Source organism: Rhyacophila brunnea, unplaced genomic scaffold, assembly GCF_057557595.1.
Source record: "Rhyacophila brunnea isolate RB1 unplaced genomic scaffold, BYU_Rbru_1.0 scaffold_24, whole genome shotgun sequence".
NCBI classification, from domain to species: Eukaryota; Metazoa; Arthropoda; class Insecta; order Trichoptera; family Rhyacophilidae; genus Rhyacophila; species Rhyacophila brunnea.
The window spans coordinates 27,896,086-27,917,608 of NW_028232904.1; the positions used below are offsets into that span (position 1 = coordinate 27,896,086).

Sequence of the window (21,523 nt, forward strand, 5' to 3'; positions counted from 1 at the left end):
ATCCGATAACATTTATTGACTATTCGTTAGATAACGAAGTTCAACTATATTACACGCATTTCCGTAATTTTAGAGACTTTTTTCAAAGCAGGATTACTAAAAGCAAGAGCGTCGACATCAAACATCAACGATAAGGTGTCATAAGTCAGAGAATTGTATTTCACACGCCAATCTGTTTATTCATTGGAGTCAAGCAACCATACCTCTCCTCACACACTTTCTCAGCTATAGTGACATATTTACGATAAAAAATTATATTGATAATCTCTGTGATCCCAAATTTGACAACAAGAATTAGGCATTTTATTATTCAAAAAATGGGCAAGATTAACACATTTGAAGATAATTCTAAAGATATTAATTATAAGCTATGTCTTTGACCATTCAAGTGTGATAAACATTCTATGAATAATGATTGCTTTATAATAATTATTGACCTAAGAATAAGGTAGTGTCTTTATGAAATACGCCATTTTTTTTGTCATTCCCCAGTGGTTAAGTTAATACATACGGCCGTATCCATAAATTGACAAACTAAAATTGAAGTAGAGAGTAAGATCATGTTAATGCGCGTGTTTGAACATGTACCTAACCGAATTTTTTTTAAACGGTACATGTTCAAACATGCGCGTTAACATAATCTTACTCCCTACTTCAATTTTAGTTTGTCAATTTATGGATACGGCCGTATGTTGTAGCTTAGCCACTGGGAAATGCCAATAGAAATGGCGTATTTCAAAAAAATACTACCTTATTCTTAGGTCAATAATTATTATAAAGCAATCATTATTTGTAGGATGTTTATCACATTTGAATGGTCAAAGACATAGCTTATAATCAGTATCTTTAGAATTAACTTCAAATGTGGTAATCGTGCCCAGTTTTGAATAATAAAATGCCTAATTCTTGTCAAATTTGGGATCAAAAAGATTATAAAATATATTTTTTTATCGTAAATATGTCACTATAGCTGAGAGTGTGTGAGGAGAGGTATGGTTGCTTGACTCCCATGAATAAACAGATTGGCGTATGAAATACAATCCCCTGACTTTATTTACTCCCTTCTATTAAAATTGATTACAATTTTACAGGACGATTAGTATTTAATGTTACTGATTCTAAATTATAATAATTGATAATTACGAAGATCGTGTCAGACAAATGACGGCTTGACAGCCTCTTCATATTGCTTCCGAAAGAATTTGTATACGAGGTGATATTTGATTTGTTCAATTGTTTCAAATTCAGATTTGTTTAAAAAAATACATTGTAATAGGAAGTCGTGAATTAAGCGATTTGATAAAGAATCTGCAGACTTGCGTCTGAAGCATATGTCTAAATAACGACAAAGGTGACTTCTGGCGTACGTGTTCAAACATGATTTTTATGAAGGGTACATAAATGATATAGTTTACATTGTAGGTTCAACTTAATGCTATATAGGTATTACTTAAATAAATTAGGCATGTTTGAGAATCACGATGGGCAGCCACATCACTATATAATGTTAACATTAATTTTACTGATGGTTTTGTAAATGCGTTTAATAATTAATAAACCTAAAAAATCTTAACACCACTGCACATGGACGTACTGAAATATGACTATATTCTAAAACATTAGAGCGAGAGGTTTAAAAGAAGATGTACTATTTTATGTAATAAAAATACTTTATGCAGTCATCACATGTTTAAAATAAATATAAATTATAATAAGGCTTCAAAATTATATAAATATATTATCTACGTTTAAGGAATGTCTCCAAAATAAAAGCTCCATTTTGACCTACGCTGAGCATATGGGCCATTAACAGGGGTGTCTCACACGTATTAGTCCGTTATATCGAGGTTCTACTGTATTATCATTCAGTGTCAACATGTCTCATTACCTGGTTCCATTGCTTATGAGTAACGGCATTTTAATTGCCTTCGTAAAGATATTACGGAAAAAGCTTGGAATGAAGTAGGAAAGGCAATGGGTTTGACAGTTTGAGGTTATAATATTATTGCAAGTGGGTTTCAGCACCGCTGTGTGCGAAGCGTCAGTCATTGGCCAGTTTATGAGTTCCATCAGCAACCAGTTCGTCGGATTTCAGTCTCTCCATGAGCGAAAGGCCTAAAGTATTACAAAAACCACGAAGCCATTTTCACACGCACAACAGCAAATAAATAAAAACAATTTAAAATGATGAAAATACTTTATTGGTTATAAAGAAACAAAAAATATATTAATTATATTTAAAATATAATGAAAAATGCAGTAATCTAAACAAATCAATCACAAAATGCTTAGCATTGGTAAAATTTAATAAAAATAAATGCCATAGTGAATCATTTAAAAAAAGCTGTCTGAAAATATAATAGGAATTACACTATTTTGTTCTGGCGATATAATATTATAAGTAAAAAATAGTACATACATATTTGCTTATTTTTCAATACTGTTTTAATAACCAGTGTTTAATTGTTGTCGAGTCCAGACTAAACAATGTTTTCTATCCGCAGTGATCAGAACATATTAAACGTTTGTCAACAGTTTTTATACAATGTTTATTTGTTCAGCACAGATGTTTCTTGGTCATGATGACGACTCGAGAGGAACATTGAAATCTTTATGTACCCATCGTCGTGAGCTTGTAATATTTGTATGGAATTTAAAACCTCATTATGTCTATTATATCACCCTTTGATTCCAACACTACATTTATATGGACCGTGTTTTAATACAAATATTGAAAAAAAATAAACATAAAAAAATATAATTTATTTCGTTAGGTTATATGCTCATTCTATAAAAGAGAAACCACTGATTTAGGTAGATATTTAATACAAACAATACAATTATTGCAAACCTGTAAAACAAAGATGTCTTTGGTACATACTAGAGGTGGGAAAACTGGTCGATTTTGAAGACTAAATATACTTACTATCAGTATAAAAAAATACTTAGTATCAAAACTTGTTCCAAAATACTTACTAGTATTTGGAATACTATATAGAGCGGTTGGTGTGCGTATGCGACATAAGTCTCATACTAAACTGGAACTAAAACTTAACTCCATATTAGTATTTGAAATATCGGCTTCAATAGAATCGCTAAAAATACACTGAGCTGGGCTTTTCGAAATGTTTTAAATTTATGAGTTGTTTTTATGTTATGTTATAATATTCTTGTTAACATAAAATGAATAACAATGATTTTTTTTATTGTAAACTGCGTCACCTCAGTCACCTCACCACATTTCCGAGGGAATAATATGCTGCTACAGAAAATTAATGACCTATTTGTTCATACATAAGATGATGTCATTCGCATGCATAGACTAATAAATTAAAATATAATTGTATTCAAGTGCTACCTCGCTCGTGCGCATTTAATGTCAATAGTATTGAAAGTCTACCAACTAGCCAGCGACTCGCGATGATATCATCACAAGTTTTTTGGAACAAGTTTATTGGGCCACACACGTACTGAGTATGGGTAGTTTCATCCGATACTTGAGTACACAAACTGGTGGCAGTATTTCTAACTCACCTCTAGTACATACCAATCCAGGAAACTTTATCCACTGGCCTCACTTTGACCCGATTGTTGGTTAATTTATTATACACATCAAGGCGTGAACAAATAGAACCATTAGTGCAAATGAGAAAGCATTCAGCACGCTTATATCTCCGCAATATGTGTTAGAGTAAGATAGAATTTCTACAGCTGAATTAAATATTTTTTGTACACGTCGCCGGTAAATATTGATTTGAATGACTACAGTCACTTAAAAACTGTAAGCGTTGCTGAAATTTATTGTTTTTGTGTTAAATATAAAGTCAGTGGTAATTATTTTTAGTTAACTATGTTGTGTTTAAATTTGGTAGCCGTACAAGCAACATGATAGTATAATGTTTCATAATTAAGTTAATAATAATAAAATTGAGGTTGTGCGTTATACGCAAGAAAGACGGCTTCATTTCGCCAAACAATACCCACTCTCTTAATATTATTACTCTGAGGTACACATATTGTGTAGGTAACAAATTATTTTGCGGGCCAAAGTTTGACTAATTGACAAAGTTATCTGAATAGTACAAAAAGTTGTATTTAATACTGTAAGAAGGAAAAGACCAATATAACATACTCATGCATTTTTTTTTTTTCCTATTGCCAAAAAGACCAAAGATTCTGAAGAAATCTTCTATAGACATGAAAAAGAAGCTAAAAAAATGACTCCAATTTATAATAATTTCCATACAAACCCTGAAGTTAGAAAGAGAGAGAGAATAAGACGTCATAGTTTGACAAATTTGACTAACCAAAGCTCGCTTCAGTGGTCTTGATAGAAGAAAGATTCATTCTTAACATCTTTACAAAATCCCTTGTTATTAATAATAGGATATATTGTTGGCACCGAAATGGTAGATTTTTCTGTTTTTTTTTTAGATTTTCTCCCCGGTTTTTTTCACATGTTGTTAACCTAAGTGTAATTTCGAAATAGAAAAATATTACTCCAATCTGTGATATTAATTTTGCTGTAGGAGTTTATCACCGAATTCAAGTTCCCACGATCGATATACAATTAAAATGGCGCCCACTTTGTCCATTTAACATAGCATTTAACTTAACAATGGACCATGTATTCTGATGTTGGGTTCACATCCGAAAATTATTTATGTTTGTCTTTGACAATATTATAATCCATTTATAAACCATTTTAGTAATAACAGATGAGGGTGGAGTGGATCGTGTCCGGAAACTTGTGCGTATACAGTTCGCCGTATCACACTTCACCGTGAAATGTTGTATCGGAAATATATGGCCGTAAATTAAAGACCGTCCAACCTCTTTAGGTCGTATAGAACCGACATAAAATTCTTGTCAACACAGTTCTTGTCGGTTTACACTTTACAAGAAGCCAGCAGCAAACAAATTTTGAAAATATCCGATATACTGGATAATTTATTAGGTTAGGTTTTCATTCTTGAATACCATGAATTTTACCAAAATCAGCCATGAAAATTGAATCATGCTCATATTGAATTTAATAAAATTGGAGACCATATAGTATACACTCATCTCTTTCCGATAAGAAAGCTCACGGCGAACTGTGCCACGGTGAAAAGTTTTACGTACTATTTACATGTAACCAGTGTGGATATTAGTGGCCAAACAACAAAAAATGGTTGCCGAAATGCGTTGCCGATGGAATTGACAGACTTTTAATAATATTATGTACATATCACTTATTGCCATCAAAGTTATATATCGAAGAGTGTGAAGTAAAACATTGCACCAATTTATTCGGGGAAAGAGGTGATTGCATCATGGAAGGCCTGTGCGGTATATTTGACATTGTTGGTATTAATTCCGCTCATGCTGATTCTGCCGGACTTGAGAAGGTAGACGTGATGCTTCTGCACCAGATGCTGTACCTGCTTCTCCGTGAGGCCAGTGTACGAGAACATACCGATCTGATTGATGATGTGCTCCCAGGTTCCCGGTGTCTTTAATCTGTCGAACAAGTATTTGATTATATTTTTCAGTTTAATATTCAACATGCATCACGCCGTAATGGTAATTTTAATTATGCGATCATCGCAACCAAATTGAATATGTACATTTAAATGGGCCAGCAGTATTCTAACATATCACTTAACATCCAAAAAGAGCTAATTGTGATAAATATTTCACATTATTCACTTCATCTTTTCTGGCAGATAATTATGTAAAAAAATTAACCGTCTGAACTGTCAAAAGGTGATATCTTTTAACAGCACCTATCTTGGCCGTGCTAACTTTGATAATGAGACAGAATACGTCAATTTTACATATTGAGATGCAAGATTCGACTGCTGTACTGCAATCGCAATGATATGACTAATAAAATTGTAGGTTATGTTAATATGTCTGACGTCTCAATACAAAATTCTTGTGTTCGGCTCATTACCGACTAGATGGTGCTGGTTTGACTTTATCCGTTTGGGTTCTTCAGCACGAACATATCAGAATTTGACATGTCTACCAACCTAAATTTTCACCGTATTATGAATAAGAGATAGCCACCGATAACTGTTTTGTTTAGAATGCCTTCAATATTAATTTGGACCAATGAAAAGCAAGGAAACGTTCTAAAGTGATAACAGTTAAGAATAAACCTGCAGGTGTACAAAACGTCTCTGTACTAGAATAGCTGGGCATGAAAGAATGTCCTAATTAACTGCATGAGATGTGTTATTCGATTCTTCAATCACGTGATAAGAAGAGATCCGAGCAACCTTGAGAGATGAGTGATCTCTGGTGGGATCAAAGGGAGGAGGTCACGACGGTCTTCCAGATGGAGTGACACTATCAAGAAAGCGAGTGAATCAACAAGATCAGCGGAGGATCGCTCCAGATGGAAGGAAATTGATGACAACACTATACTGATCACCATCGTCAGTAATGCGGTAAAGGATATGAAGAAGAAGAGATCACACACAATATCAATTTTTTTTTTCGATGTTGTCTAATGGTACTTGTGTTTAAAATTACTGTTTTATTTTTAAGGTATTTTCCATCTGATAATGTTTTAGGTTTCCGATGGGGAATTTAGGCATTAATAATAGGGTATGATAGATAATATGGTAATAATACTTACGCTACTAATTCATCATAGAGTGCTTTCCTCATGGTAATAATTCTGGATGACATTAGTTTGATGCATTCTTGCCTGAAATATCAAAAAGAATTGTGATTGGTATGAGATTGAAATCAGACCATTATACTGAGAGATTGCAAAACGTCACATCGAAAATCAATGTGACACCTCAATTTCCCTTAAAGATGTCCCATGTTTTTGAGAAGAGAATGCACATTCGAGAGGGCTACATCGTAAAATTTTCTTTTTGCTTTCAACAAGCGTTTAGTCGTGAGAAATGAAACACAAATATAATTTATTTTTCAGCAATATGTGTAAATTCTCACTCGACTGACTGATACGTCATTCCCCTCACTTCTCGATTTGCATTTATTTGAATTAAGTTTACACCTAGTCGGCTCGCACATCAGAATTCGCCTCATGTGCCACATGTCGAATATGTCGATGTGACGTCATCGTTAATCCACATAACAAACGTTGCCAAATGTCGCTCCGCAGATTGGTTGAATACGACTGTACAACATGTGCAACAGGTCGACCATCGACATTGGAAGAATATTTCCTGTCGCACCCGTCAAGATTGCGCGAAGTGCTCGATGCGGCCATTTGTTGTACTAGCTAGACGTCAGTGGTCACTGGTCACGCTTTCCATACACAACACATCAAACTGAGACATCAAATAAATAAAAATGGCAGACGAATGCTTCAACATTATGACTGAATCCAATATTTTCGCCTTCTACTTAAATTTCTGCGGTACCAACGTATAATAATCTCTGCTTTAGCGTTCGATGGCATTTTGCGTAATGGCGTCTGGCCGGGACTATATTATTATTTTGACGTTTCGAGACTCGAGTGTCGCTAGTAGATGTGCGCGTTTGTCACGTGCGACAATGTTTCGCGCGTCTCTGAACTCAAGTCACGTCGAACGAGGCGAGTTTTGATATGAGAGCCGCCTTAGTGTGCTCTGAGATTTACATATTCACCGGAACCACACATAAATACAACCATCCGGACTAATCAAGGCCTGGACACAAACTCACTATAAGTGTGGGTGAGAAAGCATTCGGCATGCATACAATCTCCGCAATATGCATTAGAGTAAGATAAAAGACATTTGAATAAAAGACTTTTGGCAGTCGTAAATATTAGTTTGATGGATGTGCTTGGGGAAAACCCTTCAATATGTACTAGACAGGACAGTGAACCAATTTAACCATACTAAAAATATTCTGGTGTTGCTATCAAGTGTTGTAATACAAAAATTCAGTTCATATTACTCCTATTAATATAGTAAATATAACTCCTTGGATAGCACACACTTAAGTCCTAATGTTCCCGGAATCAACAAAATATAAAAGTAAAGGATAAAAACGATAATCGAGAAGTGTACATTAAAGAACTAATACGCTAAAATAACATACCATTCGTTAAATAACTCTTCATTCTGGAGAACCCTCGCGACGACTTTGGCTCCGTGAGCTGGTGGATTGGAGTACATTCCTCGGATGTTGAGGGTGATTTGCGACTTCACCTGCGGAATCACTTTCGGGTCCTTCACCACCAAAGATAGATTACCGACGCGCTCATCTGTGGACAGCAGAGAAATGGAAATGTTTTAAGTTTGCTAAAAATTAAGGCATCTATACTTGCACTCGAAAAATAAAATATTTCAATGAATATTATTTTTATCAGCATGAAATTAATTTGGATTTAGTAGAAGAAATTTGATATTGTATATATGAACATTTGCATCGCTAGGAAATGACAAATCATTTCACGAGAATGTATGCACAATAATGCTTTATAAAATCAAGATTTTCCATCTACTAAATCTAAACTAATCGCAGTTTCTTATCGTTGTTTTTGCGTGCTGCAATAAATATATTCCAATGGACTTTCAATTTAAATTCTAATTGGTGTGAGTTTTGTAGTATGTATTTCATTTCAGCCATTATTTGCGACCTAAGTTTCGCCTTTCGGCAAACACTTGACTTAGGTAATAATGTTATTAACTTCTTTTATTGTGTTAAATTCCTGTATTCATTGTCAGTGTGTAATTATTGCCATTGGTGAGTGCGCCTATTGTCCGAAGATGCCGAAAGGCGAAACCCGGGATACCAAAAAGTGCTGAAATGGAATAGTAGCAAACTCAAATCAATTAGAATTTAAATAATTTTTCATTGAAACGTTTTATTTTTCAAGTGCAAGTATTTTAGTCATGTGTTTGTAATTTTACGATTTAGTATATATATTATGCAGTGTGCAACACAATGAATAAAATAATTAAATAGTTCCAATATAGTATGTACAATTACCACATTTATATCTTCAATATTTCGATGCAAACTCTTGATGTTTCGTTTGACACGGCTTTTCAAAAATCTGTAAACATTTGATAGCTAAATTGCAATTCAAAAAAACATTTAGTTGTCGTGGTAAATCAAAAAATACATCAAAAAAGTCTCACTGTAAAGGCCAAAGTTTTTGGCGAAAGACTGGGCGCATACAAGCTCGAATCCTCTCTTGACGAAGTATCTCACGGCCCAGCTGTCAGTCTCCAGATTTCCCGAAGCGAAGCCCTGGTACGCGCTGTCGAAGAATGGGAAAAGTTTCCTAGACTGGAAAAGAATATAACGTAAAAAATTTTAGTATTTATGTAATAAACGTCGGCAGATCGGATTGTTGGATCTTATCAAAAAGAGATGTTAAGGGAGGACATGCTATTTTCAAAGCATGATCCTGGACATTCCTTAAACGTTGTAAATATAAAGGATAATAAGGCTACAAAATTATGTAAATAGATTGTCTACAACGTTTAAGGAATGTCCAGGGTTATGCTCTGAAAATAGCATAAAAGCTCCATTTTGACGTACGCTGAGCATGTGGGCCGTTAATGACAAATGTTTGAAAGAAAACTATGTACATTGTGAAATGGCAAAGAACCATGACCTTAAAAACTAAGGCAATGTTCTATTCGACACCAACATCATTCAAACAGAGTTGCATTCACTCTCGCCCGCATAAACACGATTCGATTAAATTAAATTGAAACGTTAAAAAAACTCAACTGTCAAAAATTCAAACAGGATATTTTCACATTGCACAAAACTAAAGTAAGTATAACATACATAATTTTGAAAAGCACTTCTGAGAAAATATATTATAACCAATAGAAAAAATCATTTTGAAAAAAGTAAGACCCTGCAGGAATCGAACCTGCATCTTTTGAGCATCGCGCCCATGCACATAGACCACTATGCTAAAGGTAGCATACTTAATTATGACAAATTTTAACTAATGGCTCTTATAGTGCTCTCTGAAGCGCTTTCTAAATTGAGCTACTATTGGTTATCGGCTTTTGTATTTTAAATCAAAGTAGGTATTACTTTAATTACTAACCGATGACACAGATCACTCCAAGATATTTTAGTGTTGCAGGTTTATCAAATGAAGTAAGTATCTATTTTTTCTGGAGATAACAGTTTTGAAATCCTTATATTAAGTAAATTACCATATTCACGCTTAAGCGTAGTGAATGGGCCGTAAGGTTATATTGACAGACTTGTTAAGAGGAATAATATTGTTAGCCATTCGCCCAATCCATTGGGTCTTTGCACTCGATCAAATACACATTGAAAAGAAAAAAAAATAAAAAGCATTTTTGCCAACCACGATAGCTATCTACGGCTTATCTACTAACCTGGTCACTGTAGTGTTTAATTCGATCAATTTAGAAATTTTAAACGAATATTATAGTGTCTGTACACGTGCATTGATTTACGTGCACCAATAGTGTGTATTTTAAACTATCGCGATAATAACTGTTCACACGTAAAAGTGCTGACTATCTCGCCAATCTCATTCTTCAAGAGTAAGCGAGACGCGATGTTGTCATTGTATGGTATTATTTGACAGGTCGTGAAAATCAGTTAACCTCAAAATGAGTCTCTGCACGGTTTAGTTCATTTTTTTATCGGCAGGTTCGCCGCTATCGTTCTACTGCGCAGATATCGCACAGTCCAATTGTTGCATGAATATTCAGGAGTTTCTGAACTTTTTTGATCCATGCATTCAATCTTGCAATTTGCACGATAATACGTGTTTACACATGCATTTTTTTGTTATGGCCGCGAGAAAACGTACTGTCAGCAGTAAATCCATGCACATATAAACGGTGTAATATTTGATAAACTCTTTTTTTTATTCAACGAATAATTCACAAGATTTAAGAATGTAACATTCTTTATTAAACACAGATAATTTGAAAATACCTCAGAGAAATATATAACCTAATTATTAATACTTTGATTTAAAATACAAAAGCCGACTGCCAAATATAATAAAATTTTGAAATCGGTTCGGTGAGAATTGTAAAACACTATTTAACTTCGTCCCAACTAGATAGGGCACTTATAGCTCAGTGAGTAGATCACACAGGCGCGAATCCAAGGGGGCATGGGTTCCAATATTAGTTAAGTTATAATATTGTCTTAATACCATGTCAAATTATTTCAATATTAAATTTCTAATACAACACTTACTTCAACAACATTGGCAATCTGTTCCCACTGCTCCTTGGTCGGATCACATCCTGTGGGGTTATGTGCGCAGGCGTGCAAGATCACAACAGAGTGCTCAGGGGCCTGATTGAGATCCTCGATGAGGCCTTCAAAGTCGATTCCCCTAGTCTCCGCCTTCCAGTAGCGGTATGTACGAGGTTCTTTGAAACCGGCGTTGACGAACACCAGATGGTGGTTCTCCCACGTCGGTTTGGGGTAGTAGAAGACAGAGCGCTTCATCTGTTTGCACAAGAAGTCAGCGCCCACTCTGAGGGCACCGGTACCAGACAGGCATTGGATGCCGAATGCCTAAGTGAAAAGAGAATTTTGAATATTTGAAGACATTAGCTGCATTGACATATATAATAAAGGCTATAATATATAAATTGTGAAATGACCTGATTTCCAAACCGTGGCGACCAAGAAGTACAACCGTCAAATGAACAGTATAATATCGTGCCTTAATTGGTTCTATGCCTTCAGCGAGTTTTCTCACTCTATGAGGCCGTGATCGACAGGCCGCACATACAAATTTTGCGAGTTATCTCGCCCGACTTTAAACTCAAATTACTAGCTACTGTCGATTGATTTGCATAATCTAAAAAATTAAACACACAGTGACATCTGTTTGAATAATTATGAAATACGAAGCAACAAATTATCAGTATTACAGCGATTTTAGTAAGAGCTTTGCTCTACATTCAGCGTGTCGTTTAAAATCTGCGGCCTGTCAGATACTGCCATAGTAATATCGTGAGGCATAGAAAAGGTTAAATCATAAGTTTTGTACACTAAATTTTAAATTGTCACTGTTTTTTATCACTATTTTTGTGATCGGCTCCATCTGAATCCATCCAATAGGAAAACATGACATGCACTAATTAATAAAAAAAAAACTATCCATTCATAAAAAATTTAGGTTGCAATTCTCAGCAATATTTGTTTATTTAATAATTTATGCAACTGATTAATGAATGATTCTATAATTGTGTTAACACTCTTGTAGTTTTTGGCTGTAGCAATAATACTGTGGAAATTGGTATACGTAGTAAACATGTCCAAATATGATAACTATCGCTTACCCTATTCTCAACAATAGCCGGGCTATCGGCACCGAGAAGCATGCTAGTTGCGGCCGTTGAGAATGGTTCAAATCCTAAAAATAAATATGAAACATTTAACATAGATAATATGGCAATAAAAATATTGGTAAATGAGCCGCAGATGCCCGCATGGGTTCTTATAACTCTCTTTTTAGACCAAACCCAACCTAACCTAATATAACATAACCTAACATAACCTAACCTACCCCAACATAATATAACCTCATATCGCACCCTCTCAACTAAACCGCCAAAAGTCCAAATTTACGTGTTTTGAGTTAATTAATACGTTTCATTGTCTATCGTTCATAGTATATGTACCGAAAATTTCATTTCTCTAAGTCATCAAATTCAAGTCAAAACTTCATTCACTATCTAAACATATTTCAAAAACACAGTACAAAAATGCGAAAGGTAAAAACTTCAAAGGTGATTTTCTCTGATTGACATTTTTTGGATTGTGGCAGTTTAGTTGCGAGGGTGCGATATAATCTTAGTGTGTGATAATGATGCATCAAAATGTATGAAAATTTCAAATTTTAAATTAACAATTATTGGATCGAAAAGCATCTGCGCTGACAGAAAAAGGTATTTAATATAATTGTCTACATGGAATAAACTGTTCATGGAAAGCATAGAAAAAGCTTGTGCGGGCATCTGCGGCATAATTATCAAAATATTTAACGTGCCCCATTTTTAAATAATGATTTCGTCGTAATAGGTAAGGTGAATTGGTACATTAGTCAAAATCTGTCCAGTGCCATATAAAGAATATCACACTCTTAAATCTTGTGAGTTATTCGTTGAAAAAAAATAGTTTAGTTGCTGATAACATCTAAACTATTTTTGTTATTACAAATTCGCATGAATCGATACCTTGATTTTCTATGATAACCTTGTTAATAAACAAATATTGATATTAATCTTGTTATTGAGTAGTCTATAATCAAAAGCAATCATGACACTAGTATTTCGTTTGTTGTGTTGGATTTTTGTAACTGCAGGAATTTATTATACTCATGCCTTATTTGCCGACTTTAATATTTATTTAAACATCTGTCATAAACAACCGAGACTGCATTATCATTAATTACACAGTTTATTATGTTTCTGGCAAACAAAATAAATTTTACGATAACATACATAATTTTTAGATAAATAAAATTATCGAATAAAATAAAACTGCCACCTTAGTGGCTAGACGCAACCACAAATCACAAAATGTATAAATTTATAAACGCACCCTGGTTGGGCCGATTGTGGTGGCCGTCATCCTCAGTCCCCACCTACTTAAATCCCCTTATTTATTATTGTCACAAGACCAGATGACGAGCAATTACAGGTCGGAAATCGACCGTAATTGCGAAGAACATTCAGTTAACTCAAGTGATATGCAGCAAGCGGACGTGGGCAAGTTTGTTATAACTTTACCGTCGCTACCTACAAAGTTACGTCAAGACAGCCGCCACGCGTGAGTCTACTCAAGAGACCGAACAGGTGCGTGTTGCCGCACAGCGTTCGACAGAGTGATTCAACACCTTCTTACGCTAAATCTGATACGATTTGAGCGAACGTCGCGTCTATTTCATCCATTTTGAACTTATCATCATCATTCACCAACCTCATATAATATCATCCATCCAAAAGCGTATCGTCCGTTTACCTGTGCGTGAGTGCGTGAACACCGAACCGGTTCCAGTGCGCGCCAGCCCTCTCAACATCAAAGGATAAGAACAAGAAACGTGAGATCTGTTTGTCCAAAGTCTGGGTGTTTTCACAAGCTTTTCAAAGCATGTTTTCTATGCTCCCACAAAGTTTCAAACTCCTAAACCTATAAATAAATGCGTTATCGTTCTTCACACAAAAAAGCCAACTGCAGGTGCCAATTTTCCAATATCATAAATGGAACAACTCTGCTCTTTATATAAATTATCTTTATATTTAAAAGGGAAGCTAAAATAGTGTATTAATTCATAGTGCAGCTATTTTTAGAATTGTTAAATTCCGCTCGATAGTTAAATTATTATGTTATTTCTCCATCCTGAACAATTTGCCCAAATGGAGTTAGCTGGTTTGCGGATTAAGCAGTCGATTTATATTACATTAAATATATGTAACTATATCTAGACTACTTCCTGTGATTTGTGGTTGTCTAGACGTCGTAATGGGTGGCAGGCAAGGCACAATGCATTTGAAAGATGAAAACATGAAATATGATTCTTTGGATATTTTCTCTACATTATGACTAAATTTAACGATATATTATATCAATAGCCGAATGGCAAAAGGTAATAGATTCAGTTTTGTCATTTTTTAGATGTCTTCATCATCCCACACTTTGTAACTTACCCAAACTTAAACTTTATGACTTACCTAAGATTGGAAGGTATTCGTGATTCAAAGTATTATCTTCAGACATCAACTTCTCGGTCTTCCGTACCACCGGCAGCACCCACGGCTTGCCTTCATTATCTCTGTAAACTAAAAAAATACAAGATAATTAATTATGGCATTCATCAACTCGCCACCGTTCTACACGGTCATACAATATAATATGCTCTATATATTAAACCGGCTCGTACATCAAAACTCGTCTCGTCTGCAATGTGTCGTATACGTTGATGTAACGTCATCGATATTCACAAAACACACGTTGTCAAATGTAGCTCCGCAGATTGGTCGAATGTGACTTTTTAGTTTGAAAAAATATCTAGTGCTGCTAACAATAAATCGCATGGATCTCAGGCTGCGAGTCGAAGACGCCAGAGCGCATACGAACACCTACAAATTGGTCATTCCTATACCGGCTCGCCGATGCCGCGTCCAAATATCTATACGTTTCGAGAGGTTACGTGCGACTGTCACGAGGTTGAAGTGCGCGGATGGTTGAATGCAACACCGGATCGACGTTCCTAGAAGGCTTGATTTATGGATGTGTGGCAGAAGAGGAGAGTTTAGATGTGAGAGCCGGTTAAGAGGAATGCATTCATTTCATTCTTACCATTTCCGATCATAATAAGATCATAATATGGGCCTCCATAGAGTGGAGGTTTGTATTAACAGATTTTGTTTTTATGAGAAATGGATGTCAGCGACTTGCTCAACCTATTAGGTTCATTTTCTGACTCATACACAAATTGAAAAACAATATGTGTACTTGCCAGACCCAGGATTCGAACCTGGGACCAACAATAATGAACATTAACATTTGCTGTTTCCATATTAGATTCTGAAGATTGTAGAATAAAAATAAACACAGTTTCATATCATTATAATGAGTTCCAATTAGAGGTGAGTTAGAAATACTGTCACCAGTTTGTGTACTCAAATCTCGGCATGCTACTACCCATACTCAGTATGTGTGGCCCAATAAACTAAACAATCGACCAGTTTTCCCACCTCTAGTAAGGAACTGAATCATTCATGACAATTTAAACAAAAGAATATTTCATACATGTTTTTGATCAAAGTTATTTAATTTGGTCATTTACATGTCAAGATACCTCCAAAAATATATTTACAATTAATTTAATTATAATCAAAGCACGGAAATAGAATGATAATAAATATTTAAATATTTATCTCTACATGGATACAAAGACTGTTGTGTTTTACAGATCCTATGACCCTTAAAGATATTGTTATCAACAAAATAATATTATTGATAAAAAAAAAACGTTTTAAAAAAATGAGTTTGAACAATAAATAAGTGCTAGATTCCCTTTCTATTTTGTTGCAAAAAAACATTAAAATCCAATAGAGTAGCCAGAAATACTGGAGACAGTAACGTCCCGTGGGGGTAGGCAGATCATGCGTTGCCTAGGAGTAGCAAAATATAAAGAGCGGCAAATGAAGGAACGACTATGATCACTACAACTTTTCGAAGCAGTGTTGGTTTTCCATAAAGCGGACAACGTGATCGTTTCGTTAAGAGAGTCCAGACATCTTACTTTTAAACCATCAAAAGGGGGCCTCAATACTTGTCGGCGCCTCAGATATCCATGTACCTAAAACCACCGCTGTTTGGAGTACGTTTCGTGGAAATGCTCTAATCCTCAGTAGACCTAATAATTTTGCATAAATTTAGAGATTAATAATGAAAGAGCGCGGCAAAGTCTGCCTATGGGCGGCACTTTGCTTGGGACGTCACTGCCTAAAGGCATCGGTAGTGGCCACATATTTGACTTACGAAGCGTGTATATTTAAAGCAGTACTTTTCACGGTTTTAAGAATAAAGTTTTTGTACTGAAACTACTTTGGCAACGGGTATAAGATCGTTCAATAAATAAACCAAGTGAAATGAATATTGAAACTGAGCGGCATTGCGCCCTCTCTATTACACTCGCAGTATCAGTCAGTCAAGGGAGTGTCTAACGCTAACGTCTGCATCATGCATTATGGACCCATAATCTGCCACTTTACTACGGTTAGAATGAGGTGGACTAAAATTGATGCAGTATTTACTAAGATATTTATAACAATTACAATTTATATACTTATACTTCCCTTATAATGCATCTATTAGTACATTTATAGCACTATAATTGTTAAACTTTACGTTTTTTACAGAATGTCCTACTGTGGCATTGATGTAGCGATATATGACTAATAATAACATGGATTCTTCCATATGGAGCCTTCTGTGATTTCCCGATAAAAAATCGCTGAAGCAATTTCCAGTTGGACATAAAAGCCAATTTTTAATGCAAAAAAGTAAGTAGGGTAGCACCTTCTCAGCAGTTACAAGGGTTGTCCGTAAAATAAGGTCTCCAAGGTGCTGGAGTCGCGAGGAATGCTTTAACACAAGATCCGGCAACACTGGCGTGTAGCTTGATTCCCCGCATACAACTTCCCACCACTTCGAGCTCTCTACGATGCTTAGTCTTGGTTTGGTAGCCGTTTGCGATGGAGCTTCCACTCGCAGCTACCGCCAGGTGTGAGTTTTGTGAGTTAATTCGTTTTTTGATTGCTACGCAGAAGAGGGCGAGGAATTCTTGAATTCAATGTCACTCCCCCTACAACCCGGACCTAGCACCAAGTGATTATCATCTCTTACCTGTGTTGAAGTCACACCTGGGTGGGACAAATTTCACGACCGAAGAGGAGTTGAAAGAAGAGGTCGTACGCTACCTGCACGCCGCGGCGGGAGAGTTCTATGACACGGTTATATGAAAAATGCTACACAGCATGCAAAAATGCATCGATCCCAACGGAGATTATGTAGAAAAATAGTAGAAAGTCCAGGCTTTCCAACAATGTATAATCTATTGCAAATAAATGTGTTTTTATTTGTGAAAAAAAATTGGAGACCTTATTTTACGAACTACCCTCATATACGAAAATTCCTAATTGTATTCGACCATCACTAATGACGTCCCGTGGGAGTAGGCAGATTGAGCGTCGCTTGGGGGCGGCAGTTACCCGAAGGGCGGCAAATCGAGGAGAATCATTATTTATATATAGAAATAGCTACCTAAACTTAGTAATAACGGAAATATATTTCCATTAAAAAATTCAGCTCACTGGTTGGAAACAAAATGTACTAATTATTACTATAAAAGTTTTAAAAGGACTTTATTTTTTTTGTCAGGCTCGCGATGTCTTGTTTACTTCTGTTGTCCTTGGACGTCACGTCCTTAGTGAATTTAGTGGTATTGTTAGTAATGTATCCATACAACACATTTTTTAGATATTGGAGTCATGAAAGGATGATAAAAAGTACTGTAAGTATAAAAAATGTGGTGACATTTTGGCACTGCCTAGGGGCGGCGTTTTGTCTAGGGACGTCACTTACCATCACTGTCATACGTTTAGGCTCCATATTTATACAAGAACGTTTTTAATTCAACATATTGGATGGAATGTCTAATTATATATGGACAGGGAATAGTTACAAACCAGAATTTAGAAAAAGTAAACTTATGAATTAAAAATTTAATTAAACAAACTAAAAATCATTTATTGGTGTTCCACATATATTGAGTAAATAGTTTTCATTTATTTGTGGGCGTATTTACACTCCAGTTACGTAACATTTGCAATATTTTCATTTTACGTAAACTCTACAAAAACTTTTCGGACGTCGATAAACTTTTGAAATAAGTAATAAAAACGTCAATATAAATTGTTGCGATTTTGTAAACTTGTCGGCAGTGGAGTCGCAACGAATTGGAGAAAGTGGTTTTGTGCAATTAAGTATAATACTGACAAAAAAAGAATGAAATATGCATACCTCCGGCGCCGAGGTTGACTTTTTGGGCATATGTGTCGTCTGTAAACGCCTTTCCCAAAGCGAAAACTTCTATCGGCGGTCCTAATTCAATTTCTGAGAACACTGAAGCCATTTTGATCTGTTTATCTTACGGCTAACGCAACAAACTGTCAACTGCAGAATGAATTTAGTAAATTGTGCAGTTACAACTTTTTCAGTTGCGCGCCGGATCAAAATTCAGAACGACCTTTACAATGTCATCAAAACTGAACTGACACTTCAAACCAGTGCTACCAGTAATATAAAATAAAGTGTATATATTGGGAATACTTTATCATACTTTATACTAATTATCAATAATTTATTTAATTCATACCTACTACCAGTGGCGAAGGGTGACTTTTGGAAAGAGGTAGGCTGTGGAGATCTGATAAAAAGAGCACACTTGTCAGGTATACTTACGAGAATAGTACGATATTTACTGCTAATGAATAGGTACCCACTAGTAAATGACAACGACACACTAATTTCAATGAAACTTCAAAAACTCATCGACGACATAAAAATGAGCGATGTGTTTAAATTACGTATTTTTCAAAACGTGTATACCCATCAAAAATCATTAGATAAAATTTATTTTTATTTATAAAAACAATCTATACGTACTTATTCATTAATATTCGATTAAACGCCTTATAAAAAATTAAAATGATTTTGGACAAAGTGCGCAGTCGTGACAACATTAGGTATTATGCGCGAATGTTTTAGGCTCTGCGATAGGAGCTTACCTTATTTCGTACAAATCAGCAGACTTGCTGAGGTTACGAGACGTAAAGCCCATACGAAAATAATTCAGAATTATTTCACACATAATCGGAGATTAATTATTTACGTCGAGAAATTGCGGCGTTTATTATTTATTTACGGCACGCTGTGGTATATATTTTAATACCTTTACAGTTGTTTTGTAAACTGTGTAATACTGTAATACATTTCTACATATGCGATCTCGTTGGCAAAATAAATTATTTTTATATAACATGAAATAATGAAGTGATTAAGTATATAAATATGTGAATATGCAATTAAAAAATATTTTTCTTAAGAAGGTAGGCTTTAAATAATCGCCTAGTATGGAGTCTTCGCCACTGCCTACTACATAGGTATATTGCATTGTACGTGTAAAAATATTTGTTGCTAAAATTATGTACAAAATACTCTGTACTGATTGATGTCATTTTTAATAATATGTACCTACTTACTCATTATATTTCTTTATAATATAATATACCCAGGGCCTAACTTTCGTTTAAAGAGGCCCCTGGGTCCAATACATATTGCCACCCGCCCCCCTTGTTGAAGGTTTGTAAAAGTTACGAGAAATAGATGTTAGCCAATTGCTCAACCTATTAGGTTCATAGACCCAAGATTCGAACCTGGAACTCACGACATTATTATTGTTAGGTATATTTGTGCTTAGTACCTAGGTACCTATATAAACATTTCTCCCAGTAGCATATTTATTTGCGATTGGTTGTCAATAATAGTATTTTTTTAATGTACTTTCGGCTGTATGGATATTATCCGTGGCTCTATCCAACTGACTTTCTCTTAGGTATGCTTACATACTGTACCTAGTTTAAAATTTAGAAGGGATCTTTATTTGGCCACATATTTTTTGCCGACTTATACCTACGCGGCGTAATTGTAAACTCTGCCATTCTTGGTGGTGTTGGCTTGTGTGTCTCTGATAATTATCTTAGGAATCGAGGGCAACCGTTGTTTCTTCTCCCAAGGTGCAGAACTAACCTGCCATTAGTAATACCAATTGGGAGGGCAATTACCATGTATAATGAAATCGCTTCGGATATTAATATATTCCACTTACGTGAGAGTGAATTTAGGTGGACATTGTTTTATAGGTTTTTAAGATATGGTCTATCGATAGATCACTCTGTGTGCTTCCATCTACTTTTATTTTTGTTATTTTATGTTATTTTTTATTTTATTACTTACTAGCTGAAGTACCCGGCTTCGCACAGGGTCGCTTCGTGGTTATATTTATCTTAGATATTTAAAAAAATAATAAGAGGTAATTATTTTTTGAATATTAAAATATCTGTGTAATATAAATATGGAAATATGAAAATAATTCTAATATGAGCGTGCGCACAACAACTGGTCAAAATTTCATCGCAATCGGATGAATGGTATAGGAACGCATACGAATAGAAGAAGATAGAATAGAAGAAGAAGATGGTTGTACTAATTCAGAAACCTTCGCGGGTGTTGGCACAATTACTGACGAAAGCTTTATTGCAATCGGATGAATGGAATAGGAACGCATACGAATAGAAGAATATAGAATAAAAGGAGAAGATGGTTGTACTGATTCAGAAACCTTTGCGGGTGTTGGCACAACCACTGACGAAAGTTTCATCGCAATCAGATGAATGGTATAGAGACCATACGAATAAAAGAAGATAGAATGAAGAAGGAGATGGTTGTACTAATTCATAAACCTTCGCGGGTGTTGGCACAACCACTGACGAAAGTTTCATCGCAATCGGATGAATGGTATAGGGACCATACGAATAAAAGAAGATAGAATGAAGAAGAAGAAGATGGTTGTACTAATTCAGAAACCTTTGCGGGTGTTGGCACAACCACTGACGAAAGTTTCATCGCAATCGGATGAATGGTATAGGGACCATACGCATAAAGGAGGATAGAATGAAGAAGAAGATGGTTTTTATAATTTAGAAACCTTTGCGTGTGTGCGTACAATAACTGACGAAAGTTTCGTCGCAATCGAATGAATGGTATAGGAACCATACGAATAAAAGAAAATAGAATGAAGAAGAAAAAGAAGGTGATGATTTTTCTAATTCAGAAACTTTCGCGGGTGTGCATACAACCACTTACCAAATTTTCATCGCAATCGGATGAATGGTATAGGAATGCATACGGGACAGACAGACAAACAGACACACAGACAGACAGACATTCATTTTTATAT

At 35.2% G+C, this 21,523-nt stretch overlaps 1 protein-coding gene across 1 annotated transcript; it reads right to left on the bottom strand.

Moving 5' to 3' along the window:
* Positions 1–2,717: 2,717 nt before the first annotated feature.
* LOC147069276 (aspartate aminotransferase, cytoplasmic-like) lies at positions 2,718–18,777 on the bottom strand. The gene is made up of 8 exons (XM_085951480.1): positions 18,526–18,777; positions 14,667–14,774; positions 12,273–12,346; positions 11,173–11,499; positions 9,099–9,249; positions 8,053–8,218; positions 6,629–6,700; positions 2,718–5,502 (listed from the first exon to the last, which is right to left on the bottom strand). The coding sequence occupies exons 1-8, from the start codon at positions 18,635–18,637 to the stop codon at positions 5,289–5,291; spliced, it is 1,224 nt and encodes a 407-aa protein (XP_085807606.1). The 5' UTR covers positions 18,638–18,777; the 3' UTR covers positions 2,718–5,288.
* Between the last annotated feature and the right edge of the window lie 2,746 nt (positions 18,778–21,523).

Coding starts and splice junctions, on each gene's coding strand:
- LOC147069276 (XM_085951480.1), bottom strand. CDS start 18,637: ATGGCTTCAGTGTTCTCAGAAATTGAATTAGGACCGCCGATAGAAGTT. Junction 12,347..14,666: donor CGAATACCTTCCAATCTTAG/GTAAGTCATAAA, acceptor ATTTATTTTTAG/GATTTGAACCATTCTCAACG. Junction 5,503..6,628: donor CTCTATGATGAATTAGTAGC/GTAAGTATTATT, acceptor CTTGTTCGACAG/ATTAAAGACACCGGGAACCT.